Source organism: Solanum lycopersicum, chromosome 2 (assembly GCF_036512215.1).
Source record: "Solanum lycopersicum chromosome 2, SLM_r2.1".
In the NCBI taxonomy this organism is placed as follows: Eukaryota; Viridiplantae; Streptophyta; class Magnoliopsida; order Solanales; family Solanaceae; genus Solanum; species Solanum lycopersicum.
The window spans coordinates 58104882-58117407 of record NC_090801.1 but is presented as its reverse complement, the minus strand read 5'-3'; the positions used below and the strand labels follow the sequence as shown (position 1 = coordinate 58117407).

Sequence of the window (12526 nt, the reverse complement as noted above, 5' to 3'; positions counted from 1 at the left end):
TTTCGATATATTTAAATAGCAAACATAATTATTTAAAATAATTGCCAGCAAATATATAGACTTTTGATATATTTAATTAATTAGCAACCATAATTATTTTTGTCTACCAATCAAATGAGTAACTTGCTCAAATTTATTTTCAGTCCTTAAATAATTTAACTTTTTTTTTTTATCGTATCTGAGATCAAAACTCTTGATTTTTTCACTGTGGGTGCTCCAAACACACACATAGAAGAAGAAAAAAAAATCTTAAAATGGGTAGGAGAGAGGTGACAATAATTCGATATTCTAATATTCTTCCTTCACTCACAAGAAATCTAATCAATGATCCATCAAAATGGATAAAATTTCAAATAATTATTATGCCAACTTTTTTTGCTGGCCCCCAATTTAGTGGAGAGAGTTTCAGAAACTCAAAAATGAATCAGAATATGGAATTTTATATATATAGGATCACCAACCATTTTCGCTATCAGATGAATATGACCTGTAACGAATTTAGCAGTGGTAATTAATGAAATATTTTAAGGATGTCAACTATTCATGATATTTAAAAATGGAATAAAGTAATACACGCGTCATAAGTTTTTATGTTATCAGATTATTTTAAAGATATTTACGTAAAATTTTTTTGACAAAATACTATATAGTCTCGTACCCCTCTCTAGTATTCAGAGAACAAAAGAACTACTTTTGAATGAAAACTCTTATCATTCCACTTAGGCATAAATGATAATGCAAGCTAGAACTACATTATTATTCTATGCTTGGGAAAAAGTATAGTGGGGATAATTGTTCCATCAACATTATAACTTAAAGTACCCTTTGATTATATTAACATATTAATATTTTAATTTTATTTATATAAAGAAAAAAAAGAGTGTATTTTTTAGAATGAAAAATGTTCATGATTGTCTAGCCTATAATCTAGTTGTTAATAGCCTTTTCAACCAAGCATTTGATCCAAAGAAGAATCATTTTCTCCTGGAGTTAATTAAATCACAATTAGTATATTTTTAAATACCACATGAGTCATGATTTTCTTTTCTTGTTACTACTTTAATTAGATCTAATGATGCACTTAGCCTTCAGATTGTATAAGCTGGCCTACTTTAATTTTAAAAAGCGTAATTTTTTATTTCATGATCAATAATTTAGTCATGAAGCGGCTTGTGCATTTTGTTTAGTTAAGTTGGGTAATATTTTTTTATGGCATAAAATAAATCTTCCTTTTTCAATGGAGTACTATTAGTTGCTTTGCAAAATAAAACAAGAAAAAAACATATACTAATTAGAAACCTCTATACGTTTTTGTTTTGCCGACACATTAGGGGAACCAGAACCAGGATACAAGCACCATATCAAATGTGTTAGTTAAATTTTTTTCATAATATAAAGTCGATATTACTAGTAATTTGAATTTTATAAATTTTGAACTAAGTTTGAACTAAGAGTTACTATTTACTATTTTGATGAAAAAGTATCTTGCCCCTGAATACAAATTAAAGTAATAATTCATCATAAATTAATTAATTTTAATTGCTAGGTAGTCAATTTATCATAGTCTTTTCCTTTTCATATAGGTTTTAGAATACATTACCAAAAATTAATTACTGGAAATTTTGATCATCAATGAAAATGACTTTCTTGAAGATATATCTGTTGATTTTACTTTAAAAGAATTAATTCCAAACTTCTTCCAGTATTCCACAGGCTCTAATCTCATAAAAGTAGCAAAATTCAAACAATAATACAATTTTGTTTTTTGGGGCATATTATTGTTTTCTTCAATCTATGCGTATTTACAAACCGAAAAATAAAAATAAAAATTGAAACTTTCCTTGAGAACATTTACCTTAGTGAAGAACAAAAATAAAATTTAATAACAAACTCAAATTGAGATTTAATTATGCTTCATGATTTGCAGCCTCAGAAATGCTCTCTAAATGAGGCCTCCATACTCCAACTCTTCCTCTTCTTCTATCTCTCTGTGTTGAGACTTTTTCAGACAATATTTCACTTAAATATTGATCATTAGACACCATCATATTACTACTACTACTACTACCATTTATATTATTGTTATTATTATTACTATTCCCATTATCATGACGAAGACCTTGTGATGATGATGAAGACGAAGATCTTGTTTTCTTCTTTCTTGTTGTTGTTGTTGATGATTTTGATCGATTTTTTTCACTTGAAGGAGTTGGAAGTGGCATGAGGAAGTAAATTTTGCCACGTTTAAGTTCAGCATCAGGAGGAACTACGACAATTTTCGGACAAACTCCTCCTCCTTCTGAGGAGTAATAAGATGATGATGGCTTTTTAAGAACATGTTTAGGGTAAATCTTCATGATCTCAGCTGCTTTAACACTTCCACTAATCTCTTCAACTTTGCCATTAGCATGAACTATTCGAATCACATCAAGTGCCCCACATGGTAGTATGCAAGATATGCAACATCTTATTGTGTTCTTCATGATGGCTAGTTATTTTTATCTTTATTGTCCAAAAGAAAAGAAAGAAAGAGGAGAAGAGAAAGTAAAGTCTCTTTTCTTGTGTTTATAATGAGAAGCAAAAGAAGAAGTGAAGAGAGGGGAGGGATATTGTATTGGTATCAATATCAATCAACTTGGTATAGTTTTTTGTTACTATAAATGAAGATTTTATTATATGCTTTTGGGGGGTTACCACCTTTTTTTCCCCTTCTCTTTTTGTGGATACTTTTTCTTTCGGGGCGGAGCTAAAATATGAGTTGCAAATTCAATTAATATAAATTTTAATTATTTAAATAGAGATAGATTTAGAATTTAAAATTTATAGGTTCAAATTTTTATGGTTTTTAATTAGAAATGAACCTATTGTATTTCTAAAGTTATGGGTTCATATATATTATATTATTTTTTAATATTTTAAGTGGATGTTTACACATAAATTTATATATCTCGCATTAAAAGTATTGAGTTCAGATAAACTTTATATCAATACTATACTACATATATTTGGCCTTTGAATCAAAATTTTGTATTTGTGTTAAAAAATGTATTAAATATGTATAATATAAACTGAGAGTCCATTTACTTAAAAGAACTAGGATCTCGAACCCATAGACATCAATTTCTGACTCAAAACCTCTTTTTTTTCCTTTGGTCTTTTGTGTATATATATATATATATATATATATATATATTTTTTTTTTATATAATGAAATTCACTTGTTTGGGGGGTTGGAAATGAATGGCATGAATAATTGCACCTCATTTTGTACTTTGCCTTTTGTATCCATCATTCAGGGCCCTTTGCCTTTCAATTCCATTCTCCAATATAGCCCTTAATTTGCTGAGTTCAATTAATAATGGGAGTTGGCTGCCTTACCTATGCATGAAACTTGGATGACCCCATGTTTGTACATGATTGGAATTGACATGTCAGCACTGGTGGGGCCAAGTACATTTGCTCTACGACCACGTGTCTAAATCAGAATGTGACACCTGTCTATCGACATTTGGTTGAATTCTCCTGGTTTAGAGTAGGTGAAGAGGCTAATTAGTGTAGGGTCCTTATTCAAGAAAGGGCCAAAGAGAAATACTTGTGATAGAAGAATAGTGTTTTTAGAATATGGAGAAGGTTTCATTTGGTCCCTAGCTTATTAGTTTTAATTAAGAGTGAAAAGGAAATTGTTTTTTTTTCTTGCATTTTGTTGGATTGGGTGGAAAAAATAATCAATTAGGAGATATGGGACATATAAAGAGATCTTCTTTTGATAGGAGTTTTCTTCTTTCTTTTTTTTTTTGTGATTTTTCAATATTCCCAAGCAAATCATGTGGGTTTGTGGTTTTCATGGGTAAGTGAAGTGTTTATAGACTATTTTTACTCATCTCAAGTATATAGTTGATTTATGTTTTTAGGATATATATATAGTGCTTTGACTAATGTGAAGTTGCTTGTCCTATTTACCCTAGAAACATGAACTTCTAGCCACAAAACCAATGTGCATTTTTTCCCATCATTACTCAATATCAATATAGTCAATTAAGAGAAAATAAATACACACTATTTGTCTCAAATCTAGTTGGACTTTCATCCCTTTTTAAAATTTGAAGAATTTATTATTCCAAATCCAATTGTACTCTATGTTTTTCAATAGTAGATATAGTATATTCAAATCCAACATCATGACACAAAAGAAAGTGGTTCAATCTGATCTATATACCCAAAGTGAAAAAAAGTTGTAACATGATTGATTTGATGTGCAAAATATTGTCATATAATAATGGACCATGACATTGATTTTACTTAGGGGGCCAAAAATGAAGCTTTGCTTAGAGCAACAAGGTAAAAAAAAAAAAACATATGAAAAGGTACTTTAAAACTATAGATAGCTTATATATTCCTTATAAATCAATTTGAGTTTTTGCTTGGTTAATTTTGGTTGTCCCATCAAAGTTATGGCCCAGTCATTAAATGGTTCAGATATGGATGTTAGTGGGCAACATGTGAGAGGATGGAGAAAAGGGTCCATATGTGGGTCTATGGAGAGGGGGGGGGGGGGTTTAAGAAATAAATATATCAATCCTCTTGATAAAATCTAGGATTTAGTCCTTAGATTTGTGATTTCTAGTTGATTTAGTGACTAATACTAACCTATTGTTACTTCTAAAGAAATTTTACATTTATCAGTATTGTTTTACCTATTATAATTAACATATCAATTAATTTATGATTTGTGTAAATTATTTATAGTTTAAACTTTTCTATTTTTTAGTGTCAAATATTTTACTTATAGTACTCTATTATTAAAGGTGATTTTGGAGTAATAAAAAAAGGGAATTTGAGTTTGAGATGGATCATGGGTTGTCTGATAGCTTTCAATAATTGGACACTAGTGTTGATAGAAACTCTTTTCTACCATAATTTTAATTTGCCAATCATCTTCTTTGAACAAGTTACAAAAAGGGAATTTTATTACCAATTCTGACATGCATATTTATCAACTTCTCACTTTCCATATACTCTTATCTCACACATAATTCCCTTTGTTTCTGTTGAATTTTCTCTCTCTTTTAATTTCATTCATACTATTTTTTTTAATTATTATATATCATATAATATAATATACACAATCAAGAATATCATAGGTTTGGATTCATCCTATTAAAAGATTGTTTTGTATATTGGCCATAATGCAATTTCCTATTATTCCAGCCCATGACTATATATACCTACCTAGCATTTTGGATCGGGATTATATTTACTACATCCTACCAACAAGATTTGAATATTTTTAATAAAATTTAAATATTATATCTTGTAATTTTTAACCCATTCCGTTAATCACTTATAAATTACATGAATTTTGAGTCTCACTCATCCCCAAACTACTAGATATATTAATTAAAGGAAAGATTTTTTCTGTGCACCGATAATGTTTAAGTCTACACACAATGATAGGAACATTTCTATTTCAACTCTAATATTATAATAATTTAGAAAATAGAATAACAACCTGTAATATAGTCAGTTAAATATGGTGTATTAAAAATGATTCTTGTGGGTATAGTACTTGAACAGCTCTTAACGTAGTACAGCTTTATGCATAGAAGACGTGACACAAGTAAACAAGCTTTGATAACACAACTTTTTTTTTTTTAGAACATTTTTTTCTCAAGGCCTATCAGTCTAAAAGGCATTTGATGAAATAATGTGTCTAATAAAAACAAGAGAAAAAGTAGATATACCATGTAAAAAAAACTATATATTATTTGATAATCAACAACTCTAGATGCTGTTGATGAAGATGACTGATCCATATACCTGTATTGTATTGTACCTATCAACATCTCTTTATTTAAATGGGTGATAAATTAAGGAGAATATATTTGAGAATTTTACACTCAAACTACCTTTTAAATTTAACTAATGCATTACTGGGGATCACCCAAAAGCTTTGTTTGAATTTACCTTTTATATACACTTAGCTAATCTCAAAATATTTGAAGGGATTATTTTATTCTATATTTAATATATAATGGGGTATTAGTTAATTTAAAAGATTAATTTACTCCATTTTAGTATAAAGATAGAATAATAAGTTGTTTCAATTATAAAGTGGGATAAAGTAATTCTATGAAATATCTCAATATTCCTATCTAACAACCGGACAACCCCTAAACAAAGTAAGAGATTTTTTACATTGACATATCATCAAAAAGATAACCACGTATAATTATCCATTGCCAAAGCAATTAATAACTAAAAATTTAAAAGAATTCGATTCAGGAAATCTATCCACAAGTTTTCGCAATCCAATCACAGATGATGGATTTTACCTTTTCGACTCTATCGGTAACTCACTAGAGGCCCGGGAGACAAAGAAAATATGTGTACGAACGAGATATCCAGCAAACAAGAAGAAGGAAAAGGATTGAATAGAGATCGAATCTCCTATTGTTAATAGCTCAATGGTAAAGTTGTCGGTGACTCGAATCTTGCAATATTAGTGGTTTGCCAAAAGAATTCAAAATATGAAAAATTAAGCACACTAAAACATCGTTAATGATATGGGTATCACCACGTAAGGTTAGGGTTCCAAGTGGGACAAAAAGAGTTCTCTTTGTTCTTAACCAGATATCTTAGGTTCGGGTAAAAAAAAAATAGCGATATAAACAGAATATTGAGCGGTAATCCCTCCCAAAGTTAGACATGGGTATAAATATTTTATTGATATACTTTATGAGAATTAATAAGAACCCTATTTTTACAACAAAACAAAATATCTTTCTCGTGCTCCCCGACTTTAATTGCACATTTAACTATGTGTATTACTACTACCACATTGAAACAATAACACAATTAGATGCACGTAAATGTGTTTATAAGATTGAAGTTATCCATAACAACTGATTATTAATCTATTAGTAAGCTAAATATTATAATATTCATAAGTAGTTTCTTATAGGAGTAAGTAGTTTTACTTGGGAATCAATTGATTTCCTTCAAATTATCCTCCAAAGTAGGTGTATATACAATAGTATTGAAATAAAGAGAATTGCAAAAAGTTGTTTAAAACTGTATATATCCTCCACATAGATATGTGAAAATAAACGTTTAAAAGACGGGTAAAAATCATGATATTGCAACTTTGCTTTTAAAAAATTCAAACCCTAACTGTCCTCGAACCATAGACAACATTGTCACGAAAAGCCAAAACGAAAGAGTTTGGCTAAAATTATTTGATGCAAGACTCTGGAAAAGGAGTTGGTGAATTTTGTTGATGGGTTTGATCAACCACCATCTAAAATAATGTACGTAGTTAACAAGCTCAACATTAGAATTCGAGTAATGAAGGGCTTTAATATATTACTTCTAGTTCTAAGGATTTTATTTCTTTTATATAAGTTTATCATTAGATGAAACTCTCTTTTGTTTTACTTTCCTTTTATTTTGATAATTAAGTACAAGTATGTGTCTCTCACTCTTAGTATTGTAATTTGTAACGGGAAGGTCATCCATGCTTATTGAATATCTCTTTTAACAAACAAAAAGAAAAAGGGGGGCTACAATTTTATTTTTATTCTTTTAGAAAATTACAACGTTATAAATTTTCAAGATCACTCATTCTAACAACATTTGTACAAAAAATATTGAAATTTTGTGAAAAATTATGAAAGTTATACGTCTCGTTGATGGAGGACAAAAAACATTTTACTCAACAACTAACATTTTTTCTTTTGACATACAAAATGTGAGCCTATATCCACAAGCAAACTTGAAAATCCTAGTTTCTCATAAGAGGTATCTCTCTTAGCACTAGACTTGACGATATTCTTACTCGAAATGCTTATCTTTGGAAATCTAATAAAGATCTAATTAAAAAAAAACATTATGTTAATGAATAACAGATATAATATACCCAACAATAGCATCATCAATTTTGACATTAGCAATATGACTCTTTGTAAAACTTAAAGTTTTTATTTTATCGAACTTAAAAAAGAGTCAAAAGTGGCTATTTTTGTGCAAATCCGACTACCAAGAGCCCAATTAGTCCATATTACAGAAGGCCCATAATTAGTTCGTCGTTGGCCCCCGAACGGTGCTGCTGTGAGTTCCCAATTTCGTTAAGGTTCCACAACTCTTCTGCTGCAGAATGCGTACAATAGCAGCGCGATTCTGCCCTGTAATGATCATCATCATCATCATCAATTCTCATTTTTCATCTGTTTTTATTTTCTGATGGATTTGTGTGATAATGTTTATGCAGTATTTATGGAGGAGAACGCCTATAAATTCACAACCCCGACGTTTTTCTACTTCCAGCTTTGGGAGAGGTAACGATTATACCTAATCTAAACTCGGATTTTTTACTTCATTAGTGTTTTTCTAGCTGTTATTTGTTGCAGTTTGTACAATGATCTTCTTTTGCGAGTTTCTAGATGAACAGACAATAGAACAAGAAGCTGAAAGAAAAGTAGGGTGGCTTTTAAAGTTAATTTTTGCTGGGACTGCTACAGTTATTGGGTATCAAATTTTCCCATACATGGGTAAGGTCTCAATTCTATGGTTATACTTGAACTGATAACATCATTTTCGATTCCTTTCGTGCGTTGTCTGATTTGTTGTTGGCATAATTTAAATAGGAGACAATCTGATGCAGCAGTCTGTCTCACTACTACAAGTCAAGGATCCATTATTTAAAAGAATGGGTGCGTCCAGATTGGCTCGTTTTGCTATAGATGGTAAGTTTGGGTCACAGTACTTGAAAATTGAGAAGTTATGTATACATAGTGGGTTCTAGTATATGTTGGCAATTTGGTGCACAATATAATCACTTTGATGTTATTAGTAATGCGTGCTGATCTTTGATTTAAGAGCAGTAAGGAGCTATCACCTTTTGTTTTCAGTGTAGTGACAATTCTGTGAGTTATGAATTCAGTGAACCTAGGTTGATCAACCTTTTGTGTTGTTAGGAGCTCATTTGAATTCAAACTGATAACATTAACCTCCTCGGCATCATCTTTTATATTATACTCCCTCCGTTTAAAAAAGAATGTCCCTATTTCCTTTTTAGTTTGTTTAAAAAAGAATGTCCCCTTTCCTTTTTTGGCAACACTTTAACTTTAACTTTCCACGTGACATGTTTAAGAACACAAGATTAAAGGACGTTTTGGTACATTTTACATAACTTTAATTTAGAGCTTATTTTCTTAAACTCTGTTCCAAGTCAAACTAGGCCATCCTTTTTGAAACGGAGGGAGAAATAATTTACATGCTGGATAACTGTATGGAGCCGAGTCTCTTGCATCTGGACGCTTTCCCATTCTTCGTGAATTATTAACTGTATAACCTTCCTTTGAAACTTAAAGCTAATGGAACTCCCTACTGATTAGTTGTACAAAATAAGGAAATTTGTTTCACTGTCCCAATATAAAAAGAGACCACTCTAGTACCTTAGATTTTAGTATCACAGTCAACCTCTATTTGATTGCTGTTCCCTTTCTCAATACTATAACAAGGTAGCTGTATTTCTTAAATAGCGTTTTTCTGATATTTAAATATCTAAAACATTATACAAGTCAAGAGGGATGCATACTACTTAATTTCCATATGATATCTTGTAATCTATTAGTGACACAGTTTACAGTTTTTGCTCAAAGTGCAATATTTTGAAGTTTGTAGTCAAAACATGACCGCTGTTTGAAGTAATCATGAGATTTTTAGATTCTTATCCGTGAATCTTTTACCCTATGCTATTTTGCTTCCTAGACGAAAGAAGGATGAAAATAGTTGATATTGGTGGAGCTCAACATCTTTTAAACATGTTAGAGTCTGCCAGAGATGATCGCACGAGGAAGGAAGCCTTGAAGGCTCTTTTTGCAATATCCAAATCAGGTCAGGACTCAAATTTATCTGCAAATTAAATCCATGAGGATTTCCCCTTGATTCTGCATCCGATTGCCTCCCTCTGTCCGAACCTGCAGGTCACTTTTTACCCCTGAATCACTAATCTGTGGATGCATTTTACTACATGATGAGTGATGAATATGCGTGGACGACTACATTTTTATATCAAACTTCCTGAATCTAGCCACATTTTAATAGATAAAACCATTTAGCTGACAGAGAATGTTACCCTACTTCACATTGTTAAGATATGTTACAGAGAAGAGTGTTTACTGGTTGACCCTCTTGGTAATTCTTCTACTATAGGCTAGACCTAAGAGTTCTGCGTTCGAACAATCTCTGGGCATTTCCACAACGATACATGCTTCTGTGCTATAAACTAATTTTATGCTTGATGTTTCTTTGGAAAAGTTTCTCCCTAAAATGCCTTCAAGTATACCACCAAACTGTTGAAGCACAATGTATATAGACAAAAAGTAATTGGACCAGAAGTCTTCTGTAATTCTGTGTACTTGACAGGTCCTCCTTTATCAGTGAAACTTTTAGGATAAACAAATTAGGAGCTACTTTTGTCAGACAAACCTTGGATACTACTTGGATTAGTTACATCTGTGACTATCCTGTATTTTGTTGTTATGCATCTCTCCTCAAAACAAAATATTGCTGTGATACATAGTGATTAATATTTCTAGTCTTTTCTTTTTCCTGAGCCAAAAAAAAAAAGTCACTTTAATTGCATGGTTTGCTAGTAGAAGCCCAGTCAACCTTGGCGCCAGTGTTCTCAGCTTAAAGAAGAAATTCTCTGGTGCTTTTGGCTTGTTACTTAAGGCAAAAGAATGCTGGACCACTTCAGTCAGTTTTTCTTGATGTTAAACTTTATATGTATGAAGATGTCTTATTTTATTTTGTATAGCTCTTGCTACCTTATCCTATCTTCGCTGATGAAACTAATTGGAATATTAAGACAAATTGGCTGATGATATTAGGCATTTGGCGATAAGTATTTGAAATCATGTCCAAACGGGCCCTAAATGTTGCTAGGGCCTAGGGCTAATGTTTTCTAGCCTGCAGGTTAGCTTGACATATTCTATTTGTGTCAGATGTTACTAGAGTACCTTGCGGAGGCACTTGTTATTTGCGCTTGCATATATATGCTTGAATGGATGTAGTTTTTAATGCTCATTCTTATTATGCAGATGCGGCTGCTGTTGTCTTGCATCAAGCTGGAGCCATGTCAATCATCAAGTCCACCCAAGAATCTGGTGAGGATGCTGAAGTTGGGAACTACAAGTCAAATTTGCTGAGTAGATTTCAAGATTTATCATTTGATATAAGGTCTTGAGACTACTATTATCTGGTCAGAGACTACTAAGAAGTTGGCATAACGTCTTTAGGTAGATGTTTTATTAGATTGCTGACTAGAACTTTGAGAGAATCTGTGCATGGCTGTTACAAGTCCCCACTAGAAAGCCATGATTATGTTTAGTGAAAGCTCCCTTGTTTAATGGGATCTTAAACAATTGCTAGTGAGTGAGTTTAGCAATGCTGTAAGTTCTTCAAGTGGCATCAGAATGGAAAAATAATCCGGATACCCAATGCAAAGTTTCTTCCATTATTCAATGTCCTACAATTTGTATTGTCAGGGGTAATACTTTTGGCTTCCCTAATCATGTTTTGGGACATTTGTTGGCTTTGTTTCTTCATACATCCTATATGTAAAGAAGCTCCTATTCTAACATAATCTGATTTTGAAATTTCTAAATATTATTAATGATCGTATCCTCTTAATTCTTTCTTAAAGACTTTGATGACAATTGAACTCTTTGATGGTTTGGAGAAGGTCAATCCTCTAGATTTTCCGACTGAGGGGTTGTTGTTTGCGCATCTATTCTGCACTAAACTAGACCTACCAATATTTTGCTCGTGTTGAGGAGAGGTGAAAATGATTATACCCTTACTACTTCAAGTTTCAATTAAGGACCCTGACATAGATTTTCCAAATAAAATTTGGTAAATAATAATTGTCCATATAATTTGTCATTATTTAACAAATATTTTTTTGTTAACAACTCAAAATTTTAAATACTAGAAAGAAACTAGTATTTTTTTCAAGTATCATTATTTAAAAACTTTTAATAATTCAAATTCTACAACAAACTTTTATCTTTTACAAAAATACCCTTGATAGTAGTGTTACATAATTTTTTACGTAAACATCAAAATAGTCAAAGTAGTGATGGAATATTTCGTAAATATGAAAGTGATGATAGTCAAAGTAGTGATGGAATATTTCGTAAATATGAAAGTGATGATATGGTTGTCAATGAAAATTATAACAATCCAATCCTTGAATTAAGTGAGGTTGGGTCTAATTTTTTTTGGCTCATATAGGAACAAGACCTTTTGGCCTAACCTCGTTTGGCCCGATGACATTGTATGCCCAACCCGCCAGCCTCAAATGCTAGTCTGTGGGCTATGAATATTTAAAAATATTTTATATATATATTTTAGTAGTGTTTTATTTGCAACGTTTTCACCAATAAATATTTTTAAAAAATAAAAAATCAATTCTAAAAACTAGCTAATTTTTTTGTGGGGGGATTGGTGGTATGATCAACAT

At 31.1% G+C, this 12526-nt stretch overlaps 2 protein-coding genes across 2 annotated transcripts; one reads left to right on the top strand and one right to left on the bottom strand.

Moving 5' to 3' along the window:
* Positions 1-1739: 1739 nt before the first annotated feature.
* On the bottom strand, positions 1740-3180 carry LOC101258519 (uncharacterized). Its single transcript, XM_004233033.5, has one exon. The coding sequence runs from the start codon at positions 2481-2483 to the stop codon at positions 1908-1910; it is 576 nt and encodes a 191-aa protein (XP_004233081.1). The 5' UTR covers positions 2484-3180; the 3' UTR covers positions 1740-1907.
* Positions 3181-7386: 4206 nt separating this feature from the next.
* LOC101254656 (uncharacterized) lies at positions 7387-11668 on the top strand. Its single transcript, XM_004233019.5, has 6 exons — positions 7387-8182; positions 8267-8333; positions 8439-8546; positions 8643-8741; positions 9769-9894; positions 11103-11668. The coding sequence occupies exons 1-6, from the start codon at positions 8153-8155 to the stop codon at positions 11246-11248; spliced, it is 576 nt and encodes a 191-aa protein (XP_004233067.1). The 5' UTR covers positions 7387-8152; the 3' UTR covers positions 11249-11668.
* Positions 11669-12526: the final 858 nt, after the last annotated feature.